The following is a 19757-nucleotide window of genomic DNA, read 5'->3' as shown; positions in this document are numbered from 1 at the left end:
TAAATGAAGTATCATTCAAAAATTCAACACACATTACTCAATAGATTTATTGTTCATATCCTTATCCAATCTAAGTTTTAAATAATAATCTAACACCATTATTATGTATAAACTTTAATGCATCAGGAAGCCATACACAGAGGCAAATTTTAGGCTTGGGTGTTTCGATGGTTTTCATTTTCATGTGCATTTCCCCCTATAAGTAAATTTCAATCAAAATATGTACACTTCCATCAAAATGTCCTAGAATACTAAGATAACTACGTTTCCCCTATATGTACACTGGCCTAATACATATATTGGTCTCAATTTCTATGGTAAATTTTATTAAAGCCTTATTTCATGAACATAATAAAGGCACTATATATATTAGCCACATGATTTTAAAACACCATGAGAAATAGCATCCAAACATTCCAATTTCATGGACTAATTTTAAAAGTATTATTTAATGCTGAAATATTACACATTTGCTATGTTGTAAGAGACTATTTATTTATTTATTTATTTTGTAGAGACAGGCTCTCTCTCTGTTGCCCAGGCTAGAGTACAATGGTACAATCACAGCTCACTGTATCCTCAAACTCCTGGGCTCAAGCAATTCTGTAGCCTCCTGAGTAGCTGGGACTATAGGTGTGTGCCACTTTGCCCAGCTAACTTTTTTATTTTTATTTTTGTAGAGATCACACCTGGCTGACATAATGTTTTAGGGTTTATTCAAAATAACTCAAATGGACCAGGTGCAGTGACTCACGCTGTAATCCCAGCACTCAGGAGGCTGAGGCAGGAGGATTACTTGAGGCCAAGAGTTCAAGACCAGCCTTGGCAGTACAGCAAGACTCCATCTCTACAAAAAATTTTTAAAAATTAGCTAGGAGTGGTGGCGTGCACTCCAGCTACTCCAGAGACTGAAGATCACTTGAGACCAGGAGTTCAAAGCTCCAGTGAGCTATGATGGCACCACTGCACTCCAGTCTTCACAGCAGAGTGAAACCCTGTCCCTAAAAAAGAACAAAACAACTCAAATGTTTCTTTATACTCTACATATACTGTACATATATAATAAAAGATTTAAGGCTGGGTGCAGTGGCTCACGCCTATAATTCTAGCACTTAGGAAGGTTGAGGTGTGAAGATCACTTGAGGCCATGCGTTAAAGACCAGCAAGGGCAACAGAGAGATCCTGTCTCTACAAAACATAGAAAAATTAGCTGGACATGGTGGCACATGTCTGTAGTCTCAGCTATTTGAGAGGCTGACACAGGAGGATTGCTTGAACCCAAGAGTTTGAGGCTGCAGTGAGCTATGATGATGTCGCTGCATGCTAGCCCGGGAAACAGAGGGAAAAAAAAAAGATTTAAAAAATAATTCAAAATATCTTAAGAGTTGTAACTTGATAAAATATCTTTCACACAGTTAAAATATTTTTCCAAGAGTCTAACTTTGCTTTAGTAGAACTTACTAACATTTTCGGATTTTTACTACAATACAATGGCTAAACACAAAATGTACCAATCTTGAGCTGTAAAACATAAGCATGCTTCCTGAAAATAATAATTAATATTTAATGAGTATTTATGACATAACAGACACCATCCTGAGAGTTCCACATGTACACTTAATCCTCATTCCACCCTAAAAGGCAGGTACTATTATTATTAATACAACTCTACAGATTATAAAACCGAGGTTTGGAGATGTTAGGACCTATTCAAGATCAGAGAGTTATTAGTAAGTGGCAGAGCTTGGACTTGGCACCAGATCTATGTCTCCGAAGTCTGGTGCTCTCAAGTATCAAGCTAGATTATAGGCAAATAGTGATCCATTGACTGATAGATCAAACTCTACCTGGAATTATTAACAGTATCCAGATTCAGGTACCATATGTTAAGTGTGACGTTGATGAAGAAGTATTACCAGGAAAACAATAGGGTGATTATAAATTTGGGAAAGCCATCTCTTGTAAGAAATGACTATATGAAATTGGAGCAACTAACCTAGAGAAAAGACAAAAAGGAACACATTTTGAAGGGCTGTTAGAGAAAGAGAGAAGCAGGCTCATCTCATGTAGTACAAAGCACAGAACTTGAAACAAAGTATAGACGTCTCAGGAGACAAATTCCAATTCAATACAAAACACTTGGCCGGGTGCGGTGGCTCACACCTGTAATCCTAGCACTCTGGGAGGCAGAGGCGGACGGATTGCTCAAGGTCAGGAGTTCGAAACCAGCCTGAGCAAGAGCGAGACCCTGTCTCTACTATAAATAGAAAGAAATTAATTGGCCAACTAATACATACAGAAAAAATTAGCTGGGCATGGTGGCGCATGCCTGTAGTCCCAGCTACTCGGGAGGCTGAGGCAGGAGGATCGCTTGAGCCCAGGAGTTTGAGGTTGCTGTGAGCTAGGCTGACGCCACGGCACTCACTCTAGCCTGGGCAACAGAGTGAGACTCTGTCTCAAAAAAAAAAAAAAAAAATACAAAACACTTTCTAATGCTGAGGAATCAACAGCTGTAACAGGTGCCTTTCCACAGTACTGAGCTTGTGCAATTAAATGTCGAAATCCAATTAAATATCTGAATTGTTACCATCTTAGTAATAACTGATTCAGGCAAAATGATCAGAGAATGAATGCTAAAATTCTTTATGAATTTAAGTTTGAAGGGGACTGGTATATATTGAGTCTCAAAGTGTCTCTCTACAAATTACTTACTATAAAAGGAAAAATAATAACAAGTAGAGAAACCTGGCCAATATCATATTAACCAAAAGATCAAAGTCAGTCAGTATTACCGATGACGGAACAAGTGGACAAGTGTCTCCTGATGTGATGCACTGATAACCACAGATCACAACTGTGACATTTCTGGTGATACCACATTTCCTAACTTTAATCATGAGGACGCATCAGACAAAGCCAAACTGAGAGAGATTCACAGAGAAGTGGTCTATCACTCTTTGCAAAAATAATCAATGTCATTAAACACACACATACACAAAGAGCTGAAGAAATGTTCTGATCAAAGGAGAATAAAGGGATATGACAATTAAATGCAGGGAATGATTCTAGGTTGGATCCTGGGCTGGAAAAAAGTTATTAAAGAATATTATTGGAAAAACTAGTGAAATCTGAATGTGGACTGTATATTAGATAATCATATATTTCCTTCATTTGATAACTATAATATAGTTATATAAGAGAATATTCTTGTTCTTAGAAACTATTAATATATAGTGAAGTGTTACATGGTAAAGGGATATGATGTATGTAACTTATTCTTAAACTGTTCATTTAAAAAAATAACGGAATGACTAAGCAAATGGGGCAAAATATTAACAATGGGTTAATAATGTTGCTAACACATCTGGAGAAATTATTTGTATTATAATTGTAGCTATCTATAAATTTTAATTATTTCAAAATACAAATGACAAAGAAATAACTGAACCTGATGTTACAAGGATGCCAAATATCTAAGAAAATCCAATTTCCTATCTCATCTCCACACACTCAAACTCCAAGCCAATAGCAATCTAAACTGATTTATGGTGATCTACTCAATGAGTTACAATAAACAGTGCTCTGGTTTAAAACATCAAATATGAGTGCCAAATAACATGTACCAGTCCACCAATGACAAGGTGTGACTCATGGATCTAAATAGGTGAATGTCTGTCTTCTCCTTGTTATTCTATTCTTCACCTTGTTATTCTATTGCAACCTTCCAAAAATTACAAGCAGTTAAAAGAGAGACAGACAGACAGACAGACACTTCTCCAATAGAGCACTGCTATTCTTCAATTGGGAATGCAGTAGCAAGTGTGTCTCCTGGCTAAAAACTCCAAATTAAGTTCATTTCTGGTTATGCCAGGTAGCAAAGCAGAACCAAAGCAAGAGCTAACGTGTGATCAATAACATATATGGGAAACATTAAAACAAACCTCCTACTTTAAACAAACTTAACTTCAATGCCAATAAAAAGCTGACCAAGTACACTACACATTCACTACAGAGAAAGAAAAAAAAAAGACCAAATAAAAGAATGTTAATCACTGAGAGACTAACACACAGATGAATAACACAGAAGTATTTCAGTGGCATAAAAAAAATAAATAAATAAAGAGCAAGAGGAAAGAAAAGGGAAGAAAAAAGAAAAAGAGAAGGAGAATATGAACAAATATGAAAGAAAACATGTTAGAAAAGAGAAAGTCCTGATGGCTACACATTACCATAATCGCCACGCCCGTCCTCCCTCCCTCCCTTCCTTCCTGACAGGGTCTCCCTCTTTCACCCACTAGAGTGCAAGTGGCATCTTCACAGCTCACTACAACCTCAAACTTCTGGACTCAAGCAATCCTCCTGCTTCGGCCTCCTGAGTACCTGGGAATACAGGCGTTGTGCCATCACCCTCAGCTAAATTTTCTATTTTTCACAGAGATGGGGTGGGTCTTGCTCTTGGTTCAGGCTGGTCTCAAACTCATGGCCTCAAGCAATCCTCCCAATTAGTCCTCCCAAAGTGCTAGGATCACAGGTGTAAGCCACTGTACCAGGCCCACCATACAATTTCAAGTTTCCCTTCCTCTCCAATGGTTAAACAGATTTTTCCTCCACATTTTAGCTCATCTTCCATTGTCTTCTGCCACTGCTACTCTACGAGTCCATCTCCATAGACTGCAAGAGCTGTAAAAGCACAGCTTTGGCTGCATCTTATGCCACATTCCACTTTTTCTAACTTATCAAGAAGCCCCAAAACCAAGAGGGCCCTTAGTCTACTAAGAAATTCTCACAGACAATTCACACTGAAAAGGAGTGGACCGACTGACACATCACCTAGTTCCCTGTTTATGAGAGACGGAAGCAGGAACTGGAGAGGTCATGAAGGAGAAAATCTGACCTGGGAAGAAGGGAAGAATTTCAGCTTCTTATACTCATCTGGATGTACTCTACATCAGGCATCAGCAGCCGATGGCTCAGCATTTACTGGTGCCGTAGCTAGTTCCAGGCCCTGAGCTCTGCTGCCCAGCTGTGCTCTCCATTCAGGCAGGCTCTCTGTCAGATTACTCTTTGCAACCCCCAGAGTACCAAACACCACCTTATTTAAAGAAGCATTTTAATAGTTCTTGTATTATAGAATGCCCACCTGCAAAATAAGCAACACTGTTTTATCTCAATCCCAATGTCTGTCTTCTCTCCCATCTTCTCAGGTAGTGGGTTGTTAAATCCTCCACCCCTGCAAGATACCTCTATTAGCTCTCTGTGTTTTCCCATCTCAATTTAAACTCTAATTCTCTGAATGCTGCATGTAAATGATGCTAAATAAAAGGATCATAATAACCCACACTGTATATGAAACTTAACAAACTCAAACCTAAAATTTAAGCCAATTTAAACCTGAAATCCCTAATTAAGAAATACAGGATGTGTATATGGGCACATGTATGTAAACAGACAAATATACCTGCGAGAGCAGGGACCAAGTTTTCAGGTATCCCTTGTCTTCTAAACTAATTCTTACACCTACACTGCCAAGGAGATTATAATATACACATACAGGTCAGCAAATATGGGTCACTTCACAGGCTTCAATTAAGTCATTAGTCATAGCAACATGGTCATGAAGTGGAATTTCTAACAAACTCCTAATATATGACATTACACATCATAAAACTTGGTCTGTAGCTTCTCCTTTATTTCCTGTAATTCAAATTGCACTGATTCTCAAAACTGAAGAGAAAGGAGGTGATTTAGAAAGAAATACAAAAGGCTCCTAACAATAAAACTGAGTATAAGGTAGAAACACTAGGGAACAGGGGACAGGAAGTGTTGCAACATGGCCAAGGGTCAACCAACCCATTCAAAATCCAGCCTATTTTTATAAATAATAGTTGAAAATACGGAATACCATTTTAGGAGTAGTTTAAAGGAAACAGCAGTAGCTTTGAGGGCAGGGGATAAAGAATAAAACAGAGTAATAGCTGGCTATTTAATTCTTTCCCTGAGATAAGTATTAATCTTTTGGTTTAATATACTTTTCTATCTTCCCTACCAAAACTAAGAAATGAAATGTTACATTTAAAATAGAGCAAAGTTCTCACTCCTATGTCTTTACATACATGTCCACGCAAAGACTTGCACTGAAATGTTCACAGTGATCTTATTTTTAACAGCCAAGAACTGGAAACACCCCAAACATCCATAAGACGGTGGAAGGCCATGGGAACTGTGTGCTACTCAGCAATACAAAGGAGTAACTACTGAGAAACACAGTATGAGTGTATCTCCAAATTATTATGCTACTTACAAGAAAAAAGATACAAAAGACTACATAATATGATTTCATTTATATGAAATGCTACAAAAATGCAACTTATAACAGACAGCAGATCCAGGGACCACAGGATTGACTTCAAAGAGATACAAGGAATCTTTCTTAGGTGATAGAAATGTCCTACTATCATGACTGTGGTGGGAGTGGGTACACAACTATGTATGTCATAACTAAAATTGCACACTTAAAATTAATGAATTTAATTTTATGTAAATTTACCTCAATAAGGCTGATTTTGTTTTTGTTTTTGTTTTTTTTCTTTTTGAGACAGAGTCTCGCTCTGTTGCCCCGGCTAGAGTGAGTGCCGTGGCGTCAGCCTAGCTCACAGCAACCTCAAACTCCTGGGCTCAAGTGATCCTTCTGCCTCAGCCTCCCGAGTAGCTGGGACTACAGGCATGCGCCACTATGCCCGGCTAATTTTTTTATATATATATCAGTTGGCCAATTAATTTCTTTCTATTTATAGTAGAGACGGGGTCTCGCTCTTGCTCAGGCTGGTTTCGAACTCCTGACCTTGAGCAATCCGCCCGCCTCGGCCTCCCAAGAGCTAGGATTACAGGCGTGAGCCACAGCGCCCGGCCATCAATAAGGCTGATTTTAAAAGACAAAATAGGACATAAGAGTGGAAATAGTCATTTTTATTTAAGATGTTACTTAGTTAAATCTATAGTAAAGGATAAGTATTAAAAGTTTCAACTACACCAAGAGGAGTGACATAACTGATGAGTACAAGTTTCTGCAAGTATTAGTTTTTTACTAAGTAATTTTTTAGTTTTTTTATATCTTAAAGTAAGTTTCTAAATAATTACATTCATTTAGCTATAAGCAGAGAAAACTTTTCCTTTTAACTTCACCTCTATATCCACTTCTTACATCATTTTAGTATCTTGAAATTTCTGACTTGTTACCTTGGACAAAATCAACCTGGACTGCTTTTAAACATATGTTATTATTTTATAACAAGCATAAAGCATGAATTAGACATTAAACATGTTTATCATCAATTTTTAAAGTAGGGTGTATAAAGCTTATAATTCTACTAACCATTTGTAAGTCCTAGATTTTAAGGTGTAACTGCCATTAAGTAATTTATTGCATTCAACAAAAGACACCTCTCATAGCCTATTCCTTCAATAAAGAATCACTTCTAAATGTTTTCCAATTCAAGTTCCTAATTTTAAAATAAAGTCTTTTTTTAAAAAAAGTTTAGTAGCCAATATTTAAATATAAAACCTAAAGATTAACTTATGGTAAATTGGGTTATTTGAGACTGAGAGACTTCATTAGAGAACTGAAAATTATTAAAAAGTATTTTGAAGAAAAAATATAATTTAAAACATTTTTACTTGTTTACCACGAAATTAAAATGTTCAAAATAATAGCTATTTTTGAAAGAGCAGCCTTCCATTTTAAACAATTTTTCTCAATTGTATCAGTATTATGGTTTTAACAATGTTGCCAAGATAAAATACTCCAGGGTAAACATCTTCAATGAACCCATTCACTCACCAGTATGTGCAACAGCCTTGAGGGATACAAAATATAAGACACAAGGTTAGCTTGGGTGAGTTTGGTAGGGGGTCTCTTCTCTCTTAACTTCTACCATTTAAAACTTTAAATAAATTAAAATGTTATTACCCCTTTAATAAAAAATGTTAACATAGAATAATTGATATGTTTTAAATACCATGTTGTTTATCATATTCTTTTAAATGAGAATACATAGTTGATTTTAAAAAAAAAAGCTTACCACCACAACCAAACCAGTTTCTTTCTATAAATTCTCTTTGATCATTCATTCTGGTTAAAAGTTATCTTGCAGATAAATACTATCTGCTGCAAATAGGATAGACACATGTGGAGAAAACTAAATACAAAAACATCACAACTGCTCAGAAACAAAGCACATGTTAATACATGTGTCTTGTCTCTTAATTTTTTTTCCCCATTCCAACCTACTTCAGAGGCAAACAAGTCGTTTTTCCTGGCCAAAGTTAAGCCATGTAATTCAGCCTATTACATTTTGATAATACTCAATCTTAGGAGCCATCTCTCTTGCACACCATTGTATTTCCAGTATCTGGCACACCTGCCTAGAACAGGTGTTTAAGGCATTCGAGTGTTTATGTAATAGATGAACACTTGACTTGCATTTATCCACAGCACAAAAAGAAACCCTGAACTCCTATGTATCAACTATAGGAAATCCAATCACCCATGCAAAAATCAAATCAAATTACCAAAGTCTTTTCCATCTTTAATTTTTAGGATCAATCAGAGAGTGCTTTAACAGTGTAGACCATCCCAATCTGGTCTAAATTAGCTCCTTTCCTCTTTACAGGTCATTAAATAGTCAGCAGTAGATTAATCTACGATAATCTAAAAATAGTATTCCAGATGATATGTCCTTTTTTGTTAAGACTTTCTAATTTGTACTACATTCTCTTCAAGAATTTAATGACACTCATAGGTCATTTAAGAAAAACCTATGGATAAAACTGTTTACAACTGCAATCTAAGTAGTCTCCTTTTTCATATCATTAAAACATCTTACATGTATATTTTCACTACTTCTAAATTCTGAAAAAGCACAAGGAATCTGACTAATTTTCAGTCTCCCTTAATTAAAAAAATTAAAACTACTTAGAAGTCAATCGAAACTGAATCTGAATTGATCTGGTTTCAACACTGCATAAAGATCAACTTGATAACATAAGTTTCTACGTTAGTGATACCTGACCTATAAATTATTTGACAAGTTTAAATCAGTCATTCCAAAACCAAGATTTTTCTCTTCTATGTGTAGTTATAAAAGCCACAGTATAAATTGTTAGGTACCATATTCTTGAAGCCATTTAGTATCCAATGTTCCACTAATTCTGAAAGCCTACTTTGCAGCAAGCGCTGTAAAAGGCACTTGATATACTTCAAAATTCTCAGAGTTCAAGGGGCTACAATTTTCAGCATATCACATTGAAAACATGTCTGCAACATACACTTCTCAAAGTCTTGGACACAGCCATGTAGCTCGTGTGATTCACGGAAAGTGGCTGCCATATCCTCTAAATGGCAAAGCCAGTCCTCACGGGCCTCACTCCAGCTTCAGTACCACCGCTGACGTAAAGTAGGAAAGCTGTGGCAACTGGGAAAAAAAGAAAAAGTACTTTTGAGAGAAAAAAGTCCCTGGCTTCCCTCTCTCTGCTCGATTATTCCTAGAGGGTGAGAACGCGGCGCACAGGGAATGCTGGCAACGCCACTCTCCCACACGCGGAAGACCCGGCAAGCCCTTCTGCACTGACAGGGCCTCTCACCGAGAACTGAGAGTCCTGTAAGCTTTTCATTTGCTCCTTCCTTTTCTCGTAAGACAGGCAGCATATTAGCAGCATGTAAACAAGATGTTTGACTTCACAGACAAAGTTACAATGTACCTATGCTTATATTATTCCAAGATGTTCACTTTTTGCAGAAAATGAGAACTTCCATGGTTAAATTGGTTTTTCTGCTTTTTCTCTTTCTAAACTTTAAAACCAACTACTATGCAATAAAGGTTTCCATCAAAAAGATGAAATGCCCATTCAGAAGACACATTCTGATTAGGTAAATGTAAGTCATGAAATAATTAGATCTCTTGAGATTACCATCTTTTAAAAATGCTCAGCTGGGGCTAACACTTTATAAAACCCCTGGAGTACAATTATCTTGCTACCTAGATTCTATGTACTTTTAACATTACTTAATACCTGTTCATCTCTTTTATCCTGATTAAGAAGCAAGGTCTAACAGATGACACACAATATACAAAATATAGTACTCACAATACAAAATAATTCTGCCTCTTTTTATCAATCCACACTCACTTTCTCTCTGCTAAAAAAAGTGGCGGTCATTAAACATGGAAGAGTTCTAACTAACATAAAACGTTTGTCTTCTCAAAGTTATTCATACATATTTTTTTATTTTGCTTTCAGACGTACCATAAACTGGAATCAAAAGACTACAACCAGCAAGGCAGGATATCATTCTCTCCCTATTAACAAGCACTCTAAGTTATGTAGCTCTATCATTTTAAGAGTTAAAGTAGTGAATTTATAAAATGGCTTCTATTCTAATCTGTCAAATGAATAATAACTGCAATGATTTATTCTTGGAAAATAAAGTTTCTGCATTATCAGGGAGCAAAAGCTTAAATTCAAGAATGCTATCAGCTGTTAACATTAATGGTCATAGTCTGATATTAAATACATACATTAAAACTTGGGATGTTTCTTTTTAGAGACAATGAAAAACAAATCAAGGATATGGATGACAAATCAGCAATTTTCAGTGTTATTTTTATCTAAAATATTTCACTCTTGATTTTCATAGTAAGATAGCATTATAAAGATATAAAAGATTACCATTTTATCTAATAAAACTCTTCGTAAAAGCAAATAGACAAAAGGCCCTGGTAACCCATTTTCTTCAAAGGAGCATTTTATTATTCTAAGAGAACTATCAAAATTATGAGAACAAAATATGGCTTGGAATTTAGTCATATACAAATCATCCACTAAGCATCTAGATTCAGACATTCCTGTGGTACCCTCTCTTCTCACACTTTGTCTAGTTTCATGTGCACCAACTCTTCTTACTCCTTGCTCCATTCTCTGATACAAAATCATCTACTAGGGTGATAAGATATATATGTATGTGTGTGTATCAGTAAGACATATCTTATTGACTAAAAAGACAGCACAATACTAATGAAATCTTTCTTTGCAAGTATTAATATTTCCTTTGGCAACTTCTCTTCCTCCTACTTGCCAAATGTGGTCACACCTATGATAATCACATCTTCTAAAGCAAAACCTAGGATGTGTGATCTAACAATAAGAACATTTTAGTAGAAAAACATAAACCTTTAGTGGGTTGCAGCAAAGGGGCACTTTAAATTTCTGTCCTGCTCTTCTAAGTGTGTGATCCTGTATTTTATGGATGTCAATAGATAATTAGAAGGCCTATAAAAAATATTTGGAAACTGGGTTGCCCAAAGACATGGCTCCTGGAACCGTATTTCAAAATCCCATGGCGTGCTATGTGTCTTTTCATATATACTAGCTCAGGCTTCCAAGTTCTAACCAACATCTACCAAACACAACTGTAGCTCAGACCTTTCTCCAGGTTCTCCTTTTGCTAACTGTCTACTAGAAATGCACTTAAATGTCTCATTGGCTCTGCTAGTAAAAAATAAAAATAAAAAAAATCATGGAGTGCCAAGGGGCAGGAAAGACTAAGAAGCTAATAGCTAAGTCAGAGTAGCAGGACAAGTACTATGAACAGAACTGAGTGGTCCCAAGATAAATGATTTACCTGTACTGTCTCCTTAAAGATAGGAACTATTTAGAGATGGAGAAACTAAGGCTTAGAGAGATCACTTGTTTGGGTCAAACAACTGGCAAGTAGTAAGGCAAGAATTTAAACCCAGACAGTCTGACTCCAAAGCCCAAGCACCTAAGTATGTTAAAACCCCAAGAAGGGGCCGGGCGCTGTGGCTCACGCCTGTAATCCTAGCTCTTGGGAGGCCGAGGCGGGCGGATTGCTCAAGGTCAGGAGTTCAAAACCAGCCTGAGCAAGAGTGAGACCCCGTCTCTACTATAAATAGAAAGAAATTAATTGGTCAACTGATATATATATAAAAAATTAGCCGGGCATGGTGGCGCATGCCTGTAGTCCCAGCTACCCGGGAGGCTGAGGCAGAAGGATCACTCGAGCCCAGGAGTTTGAGGTTGCTGTGAGCTAGGCTGACGCCACGGCACTCACTCTAGCCTGGGCAACAAAGCGAGACTCTGTCTCAAAAAAAAAAAAAAAAAAAAAACCCCAAGAAGGGCCAGGCAAGGTGGCTCACGCCTGTAATCCCAGCACTCTGGGAGGCCGAGGCAGGCGGATGGCTCAAGGTCAGGAGTTTGAAACCAGCCTGAGCAAGAGCGAGACTCCGTCTCTACTAAAAAAAGAAAGAAATTAATTGGCCAACTAAAAATATATAGAAAAAATTAGCCAGGCATGGTGGTGCATGCCTGTAGTCCCAGCTAATCGGGAGACTGAAGCAGGAGGATCCCTTGAGCCCAGGAGTTTGAGGTTGCTGTGAGCTAGGCTGACGCCACGGCACTCACTCTAGCCCAGGCAATAGAGTGAGACTCTGCCTCAAAAAAAAAAAAAGTACCCCAAGAAGAAATAAGATGTAGATTCTACAGAGAGCTATGATCACTGGTCAATTCAAAAGGCATTTCCTGAGCACTAAGTATGTACAAATACTGGGGATACAAAAAAAGCGCATAAGGATTCAAATTCTTGCTTTACCACTTAATGGTATATAATCTAAAGTGAAAAAGTTCCTGAGCTATATGACTTGAGTAAGGAATGACCACTACTCTCAAAAAGATAGGCAAGTTAACAAGTCACACATAATATAAAACAACCCAAATATAAACAATGAAGACAAGCTATAGAACAGAGTGACTAGCTTTGTCACAGGGAAAGGATTGTTCTGCTTGCGGTGGGTGTTGCCCGACTAGTATTTTGAATGAGGATGAAGGACACTCCAAGCTAACCACAACATGATCCCATGATCCACACAGTGCGCACAGAACCACAAGAGGACTGATCCTCCTAAAGTGTAAGTGTGTAGGAAGCTGGAGAGTTGCCCTGGATTCTGGGTGATTAGAAAAATAATATGCAAATCGTCATTCAAGCATCCAGACAGAAGTCAAGGTCCAGGACTCGAACTCAGCTAAAAGGGACTGGGCAGGAAGCAGAACTCAGGCAGTGCTCCAGGGAAGACTATTCCAGGTGAACACGACAACCATCGGCCCGCAGTAGGCAGCCAGTGGGTAGACTATATCCTCATTTCAACTCAACAGATATTTGAATGCCAGGTCATGCAGACACAAAGATAAAGTACACCCCTACTCATCAAGGATCCCGCAGCTTGAGTGCCAAAAGCAAATGTGTGAAATTGTTACAATCTCGTATGATTAGTGCAGTCAGAAGAGGCTGTCAACTCCGAGTAGGTCTGTCAGGAAGCTGTGGGAAGAGCACAGCAGGCAGAGGTCTACAGGAGTGAAAAGGCATGAAGCAGGGTATTTGAAGAAAACACACATGGTTTGTTGCGACTGCAGCACAAGGTATGCGAGTGAGGAGGGAGACAAGAGAATACAAAGATGAGTAGAGGCCCGTTCACAGCGGCCCATGGATGAAGCAGCAATAGAGGACAACCCTTCAAACACTGGGAAGAAAGGAATCTACAGATGCGCCGTCCCATAAAGTATGAGCACTTGAAATGGAGCTAGGGCAACTGAGAAGCTAAGTTTTTAATGTGACTTAATTTTAAGTAGCCACTAATGGCTACTATATTAGACAGCACTAATCTACAGCATACATGAAGGGAATTTTCTATCCAGGAAGAATATATCTTCTACAAAGAAAAGGGGCAAAATGAACATACAAGTATTTGCACATTAAGGAAAAGAAGGGGCAGGAAGTTGTGAAAACTCACAAAATAATCTCAGTGATAACAATGAAGTAAAAGGAAAGAGTGATCAAAGTCTTAAAGAATGAATAAGTTGGCCAGGTGCAATGGCTCATGCCTGTAATCCTAGCACTCTGGGATGCTGAGGCAGGCGGATCACTTGAGCTAAGGAGTTCGAGACCAGCAAGACTGAGACCCCATCTCTACTACAAAAAATAGAAAGAAATTAGCTAGACAACTAAAAACAAACAAACAAATAAACAAACTATATATATATATAAAAATTTGGCATGGTGGCGCATGCCTGTAGTCCCAGCTACTCGGGAGGCTGAGGCAGGAGGATTGCTTGAGACCAGGAGTTTGAGGTTGCTGCGAGTGAGGCTGACGCCATGGCACTCTAGACCAGACTGAGACTCTGTCTCCAAAAAAAAAAAAACCTCATTGAGGGACTTACTACCTCCCGATGCCCTCTAGAGCAGCAGAAATAAAAACACGGACGATGTCAAGTGTGACAAGGGTGTGGAAGGGTGTGGGAGGACTGGGACTCCCACGCACTGCTGGTGGGTGCGCAAAACAGCACAATCACGTCGGAGAAGAGTCCTGGCGGTTTCTTGTAAGGTTAAGCATAAACTTACCAAACACCCTCACAACCCCACTGTCAGTGTTCTACTCGGGGGAAAGGAAAGTGTGTCTACACAAGGAAGCGTATTCAAATTTCCACAGCAACTTCATTCATAATAGCCCAAAGCTGGGGACAGTCTCCATGTCCCTTAACAGGGGATGAATAATTCTACCTGCATTTTATAGTCATGAAGGTCAATATTTATATGATTTATACTATTCACATATGCTTGCTTCATGTTTTCAGCATAGCCTTTTAGCATGGGGGTTATTTTGGTATTTTCTTTGATTAAATACATTGCTGAAAATAGAGGAGATTGCATTAAGGAATAAAGTTAGAGACTATCATGTCAACTTTTATTGATGAGGCCTGATTGCTCATGCCTGTAATCCTAGCACTCTGGGAGGCTGAGAGGGGAGGATCACTCGAGGTCAAGAGTTCGAGACCAACCTGAGCAAGAGCGAGACCCCGTTTCTACTAAAAAATAGAAAGAAATTAATTGGCCAACTAAAAATATATAGAAAAAATTAGCTGGGTGTGGTAGTGCATGCCTGTGGTCCCAGCTACTCGGGAGGCTGAGGCAGGAGGATTGCTTGAGCCCAGGAGTTTGAGGTTGCTGTGAGCTAGGCTGACACCACGGTACTCACTGTAGCCTGGGCAACAGAGTGAGACTCTGTCTCAAAAAAAAAACCAAAAAAAAAAAAGACTATCGATAGTAGATTAAATACTATCGTATAAATGTTAAATTCTCTGTTTTTGATAAGCTAATTTTACTATGTAAGAAAATATTCTTGTTCTAAAGAAATACACTGAAGTGCTTAGGGATAAAAAGTCAGTCTCCAGCTTACTCCCGAATGAGTCAGAAAAAGTTAATCTACTATATATTACATATATCATCACATGATGCATGGTAATTTATTACATATGCTATGTAATACACACAGAGAAAGAGAGAATATAATAGAACAAATGAGACAGAGTGTAACAATTGGGAATCTAGGAAAAGGATATGAGTCCTTGCACTATTCATACAACTTTTATGTAAAAGTTTGAAACTAAATCAAAATAAAAGTTACAAGGATGGAAAAACAGGCACCACATATACTCGCCATCAAATTGGTACTAACTGATCAACACTAAGGTGCTCACATGGTAGTAATACTCATTGGGTGTTGGTCAGGTGGGGACCTGGGGGCGGTAAACTCACAACTAATGAAGGTAGAACACACTGCACGGGGGAAGGGCATGCTTGCAGCCCTGGCTTGGGAGAGGCAAAGGCATTACATGTAAGCAAAATGTTTGTACCCCCGTAACATCCTAAAATAAAGAAAAAAAAACAGTTACAGAAAAATTCATAGTGGCGTTATAACATAAAACTGTGATTTTCTCTGATACCATCAGCAGCTAAGGTTTAGAAGCACAAAAACTCTAAAATTAAGCACACACAAAATATACTTGGATTTTTAAAATACTATGTACAATATGATCCCCTATTAAAAAAATTAAAAATATGAATGCATGTTTATAGGAAAATGGCTAAAAAGATATATAGGGCATGTTTATCCATTTTTACCTCTAGGTAGCTAGATAATGGATGCTTTTGGTTTTGCCCACCCATTTTCTAAATTTTCAATAATTAACATGTATTATAATTCTATAATCAGAAAAAAAGTTCAGAAGTAGACTTGTTTCAGGTAATGATAAGGTCAAAGGCTTGATCCTGGGAGATTTCAAAACTCTGGAGACAGAAGTCATAGGAGTTTTAAAAATTAATTTACTTTTGAAGTTTAAAAGCATTCGTGTATTCAATAAATATTAATTAAGCATTTCCTATGTGCCAGCTACTGTTCTAAGATCTGAGGATACAGCAACAAATAAAACAGGCCAAAATCCCAGCATTCAGAGAAGTGAAGAGTCACTGGAATGGCTTGAATGGGATGAAGAACTCAAACCCAGCGTGCAAACCCTCAGTGAACATGAGAGAATGATGAAGGGAAGAAGGGTGACGACAGGAGAAGTAGCCTTGACGGAAGAGTGGATCACAGGGTTTGTTTCCTAGAAGAGTAATGGTCTGAAAACAACAAAAGGAGCTAGAAAGCACAGACTTCACTGCCCTTTTCAACTTCTGGTGTGGAATATGGAAGAATCAGCTGTCACCACTTAAGAGGACCAGAGGGAAAGTGGTATCCTTTGTGGGAAGAAAATGTGAGTTGGGGCAGGAGACAAAGCAATATTCTGTTAAGTACCTTGTTCACTGCAGAAAAGAGCTCTAGAGCCAAAGGGGGAGGAAGAATAAACTGCATCTGGTATGGAACCGTGAGGGCACGGCAGGAATTACTGACTTCAAAATCCTTAAACAGGTTCATTGGGTCTGTAGCTCAAGAGGTATTTTGAGGTGTGAAGATGCAAGGAGACACTGACCTGGTGCTCAGAGGCTGGGACAGCATGTATTATTTATCCCTGTATCCTCAGTGTCTAAAACAGAGCCAGATCTGCAGGCTAGTACAAACAAAAACCTTCAATGATTTGAAGAGAAAATCCTAAACCTCAAAATTCAACATAGCTCCATAACTTGTTCCAAAAAGCAATTTTGCCTAACTCAGTAATTTTTTTCAAGGGAACTATCATTCTCTTTGCCAACTTGGCTTAACACGTTAGTCATTTCTGATGTCCCCCAAACATAAAATACTAACTAGGTCAATATTTTTCATCTGGCCCTTCTATGCCATATAACAACTGGTTTAGGATCTCATCCCTCCCATTTATTGGTCAGTCATGCCTCAGTTTATTAGGTATGCAGGTTGCGTGCATATCCTTTATCCAAAATGCTTGGGACCAGAAGTGTTTCAGATTTTGAATTTTTTCAGATTTTGGAATATTTGCATTATATGCTCAACAGCTGAGCATCCCTAATCTGAAAATCTGGAATCTGAAATGCTCCAATAAACATTTCCTTTAAACATCATGCTGGCACTCAAAAAGTTTCAGACTCGAGGGTATTCTGAATTTCTGATTTGGGATGCTCAGCCTATACCTCATGATAAATCTCATTTAATCTCCTGGCTCTCTCAACTGAATTCCAGTAACTCTGTGTGTGATGAAATCACTCCCCCTGCCTATGTTCCTGATCAATGGGCTTGAACACACTAGGCATCTTAAAATAATCTAGGCTTACACAAACTTACAGAGTAACAGAGGGCTGTAATATTGCCAGGGCCTGGATTCAAGTTTGAGCTGTTTCTTACTAGCTGTGCAACCCTGAACCCCTACCCACACCACTTTATTGCCAAAGAAGATACTCAAAGCAAATAAATACAAGATCAGATCGCTCCCCAGATCAACAATCCAAAGGTTCTCATCACTAAGAAAACAGGCTTGGCTCCCTGCCCATGCAGACTCAGTCTCCTGCCATTCCTTCTCCTGGGTCTTAGAGCACTCGGCTTCCATCCTTTTAATCGTCTCCAATTATAAGCTTTTCTCTCAGCTACAAGGCCTGCCTATCTCATCCCTTTCATTCATTCTGCTTCACTTTTATTTATCTTTTAAGTCTTAGCACAGCCACTTTCTCTGACTCTCTGTGCTCCTGTCTAGGAGCCTGGTCTCTTTTTTTCCTTATATTATTTGACATTTTAATTCTCTGCATGTTTCCCCAAAGTATCATACATTTTAGCATAGCACCTAGTAGGTGCTTAAGAAATCAGTGGAATGAATATTTCATGTTATGGATAACACCACTACTGACTCACAGGACTGGGAGGTTTAAACATGCACATGGTACACAATAGGTGCTCAGCCCACCATCATTCTTGTCTATACCAAATCCACCTCAGAGGGGCATTTATAAAAGAAAATTAGGGAGATGTAGATAGTTCGACTGATTAATAAATTTCTAAAAAGAAATTCTGATTTTAAGCTCATGGGAAACCAAAGAACCAGAAAATGTAAACTCAGTGAAAGCAGGTCCAACCCTCACAAAATTCTTAATAATCTGGAACTCTAGAAATTTCTATCAGTTGATGTTTAGTGAAGTAAGAATGAATAATCCTTGCTGCATGCCTCTGTCAATCTTTTCTGCCTTTCCCGGGAAGACACTTGATAGTGATCTTGAGATCACAGACCCAAAGCTCAGTAGCATTAGTAAAAGTACTCAGATTACCATGGAGCTTCAAAAACAGCAACTGGTTGTCTCCCTGTCTTGAATTTCTCTCCCTTTCCAAGCAAAGCTGAATGGCAAGCTCATGCTCTGGTTTGAATACAGGCTCTGCCACTTAACCAGCTGTTTATTCTTGTCAAATCGGCTAACCTCTCTATGACTTAGCATCATTACCAGTGACATAAAGAAAACAATAGTGGCCATCTCATGGTACTGTTCTGACACAGTGTTCCATACATGAGGTGCAGTTATTAAATCAACACTGACACCCTCTTCGCAGTTCTCTGCATAGAAGCCTTCACCTCTCACTCACCACTGCTCAGTCCTGCCATTCCCACACCCTGAGTATCCTCCATGCCTCTTTCCCACCTCAAGAATCCCAGGAAGTCAGGGCTTACTGGACAAGTGGAAAATCATATGACACCAGCTAAACCAGTAAAACTTGAGTCGAAGTATCCAGAATCTCTCTTCATTATTTTCTCCACTTTACCATCCCGGGGTTGTCCCTCTTCAGGTAAATAAAATAAAGCTTTTGCTCTAAATCCAAAATTTAAAAGAGTAAAAATTTAAAAAGGCAGCAGCTCACTGTCACCAGGGCAGTCTCAAAACAAATCTAACAAATCTTCAAGGCATGTCTTAGATTTTACTTTTTCTAATTTCCTGATTATCTTGGCTTATACTGACTGATCTTTCTCCCCATTGAGCTTCTACAGCAAACCTTTATAACAAACCACAACTTGGCAAATTAGTAACACATTACACTGATGTTAAACTGAATTAAGTTTGGCCTAAAGCTGCCACCATACATATTTTCAGTTTGGCCTAGGTTTCTCCGTACAGAGTAAACTATAAGCTAACTTTATGTGTAAACAGACTGGAACAAGCAGAATATCAGCCAATCCCAGGAGGCCAGCTGTTCACACCCTGATCAAACAGAGCTGTAACCAATCCAGCTATCTCTGTACCTCATTTCCCTTTTCAGTATGTCACTTCCCTCCTTCTGTCCATAAGTGTTAACTGGCCATTGGCAGCCTGGAAGTTGATCTGAACTACTCTGGTTCTGGGGGCTGCCTGATTCTCGCTCTCTGCTTAAACTCCATTAAATTTATTGATAATTCGTCTAAAGTTTTTCTTTAACTGACTTATCAGA

At 38.4% G+C, this 19757-nt stretch overlaps 1 protein-coding gene across 4 annotated transcripts in view; it reads right to left on the bottom strand.

Annotated features, from left to right (window-relative positions):
• ZFAND6 (zinc finger AN1-type containing 6) overlaps positions 1-19757 on the bottom strand; it is a 69960-nt gene that overhangs the window by 33765 nt on the left and 16438 nt on the right. For all 4 annotated transcript variants that reach the window (XM_076004688.1, XM_076004689.1, XM_076004690.1 and 1 more), the window contains exon 2: positions 9325-9470. In XM_076004688.1, coding sequence (XP_075860803.1) covers positions 9325-9385 — 61 coding nt within the window. In that variant the 5' untranslated portion in view covers positions 9386-9470. The remainder of the gene's footprint in view (positions 1-9324; positions 9471-19757) is intronic.

This window comes from Microcebus murinus, chromosome 7 (genome assembly GCF_040939455.1).
Source record: "Microcebus murinus isolate Inina chromosome 7, M.murinus_Inina_mat1.0, whole genome shotgun sequence".
NCBI lineage: Eukaryota > Metazoa > Chordata > Mammalia > Primates > Cheirogaleidae > Microcebus > Microcebus murinus.
Note: the sequence above shows the minus strand (reverse complement) of the source record. Positions and strands in the feature narration are given on the sequence as shown.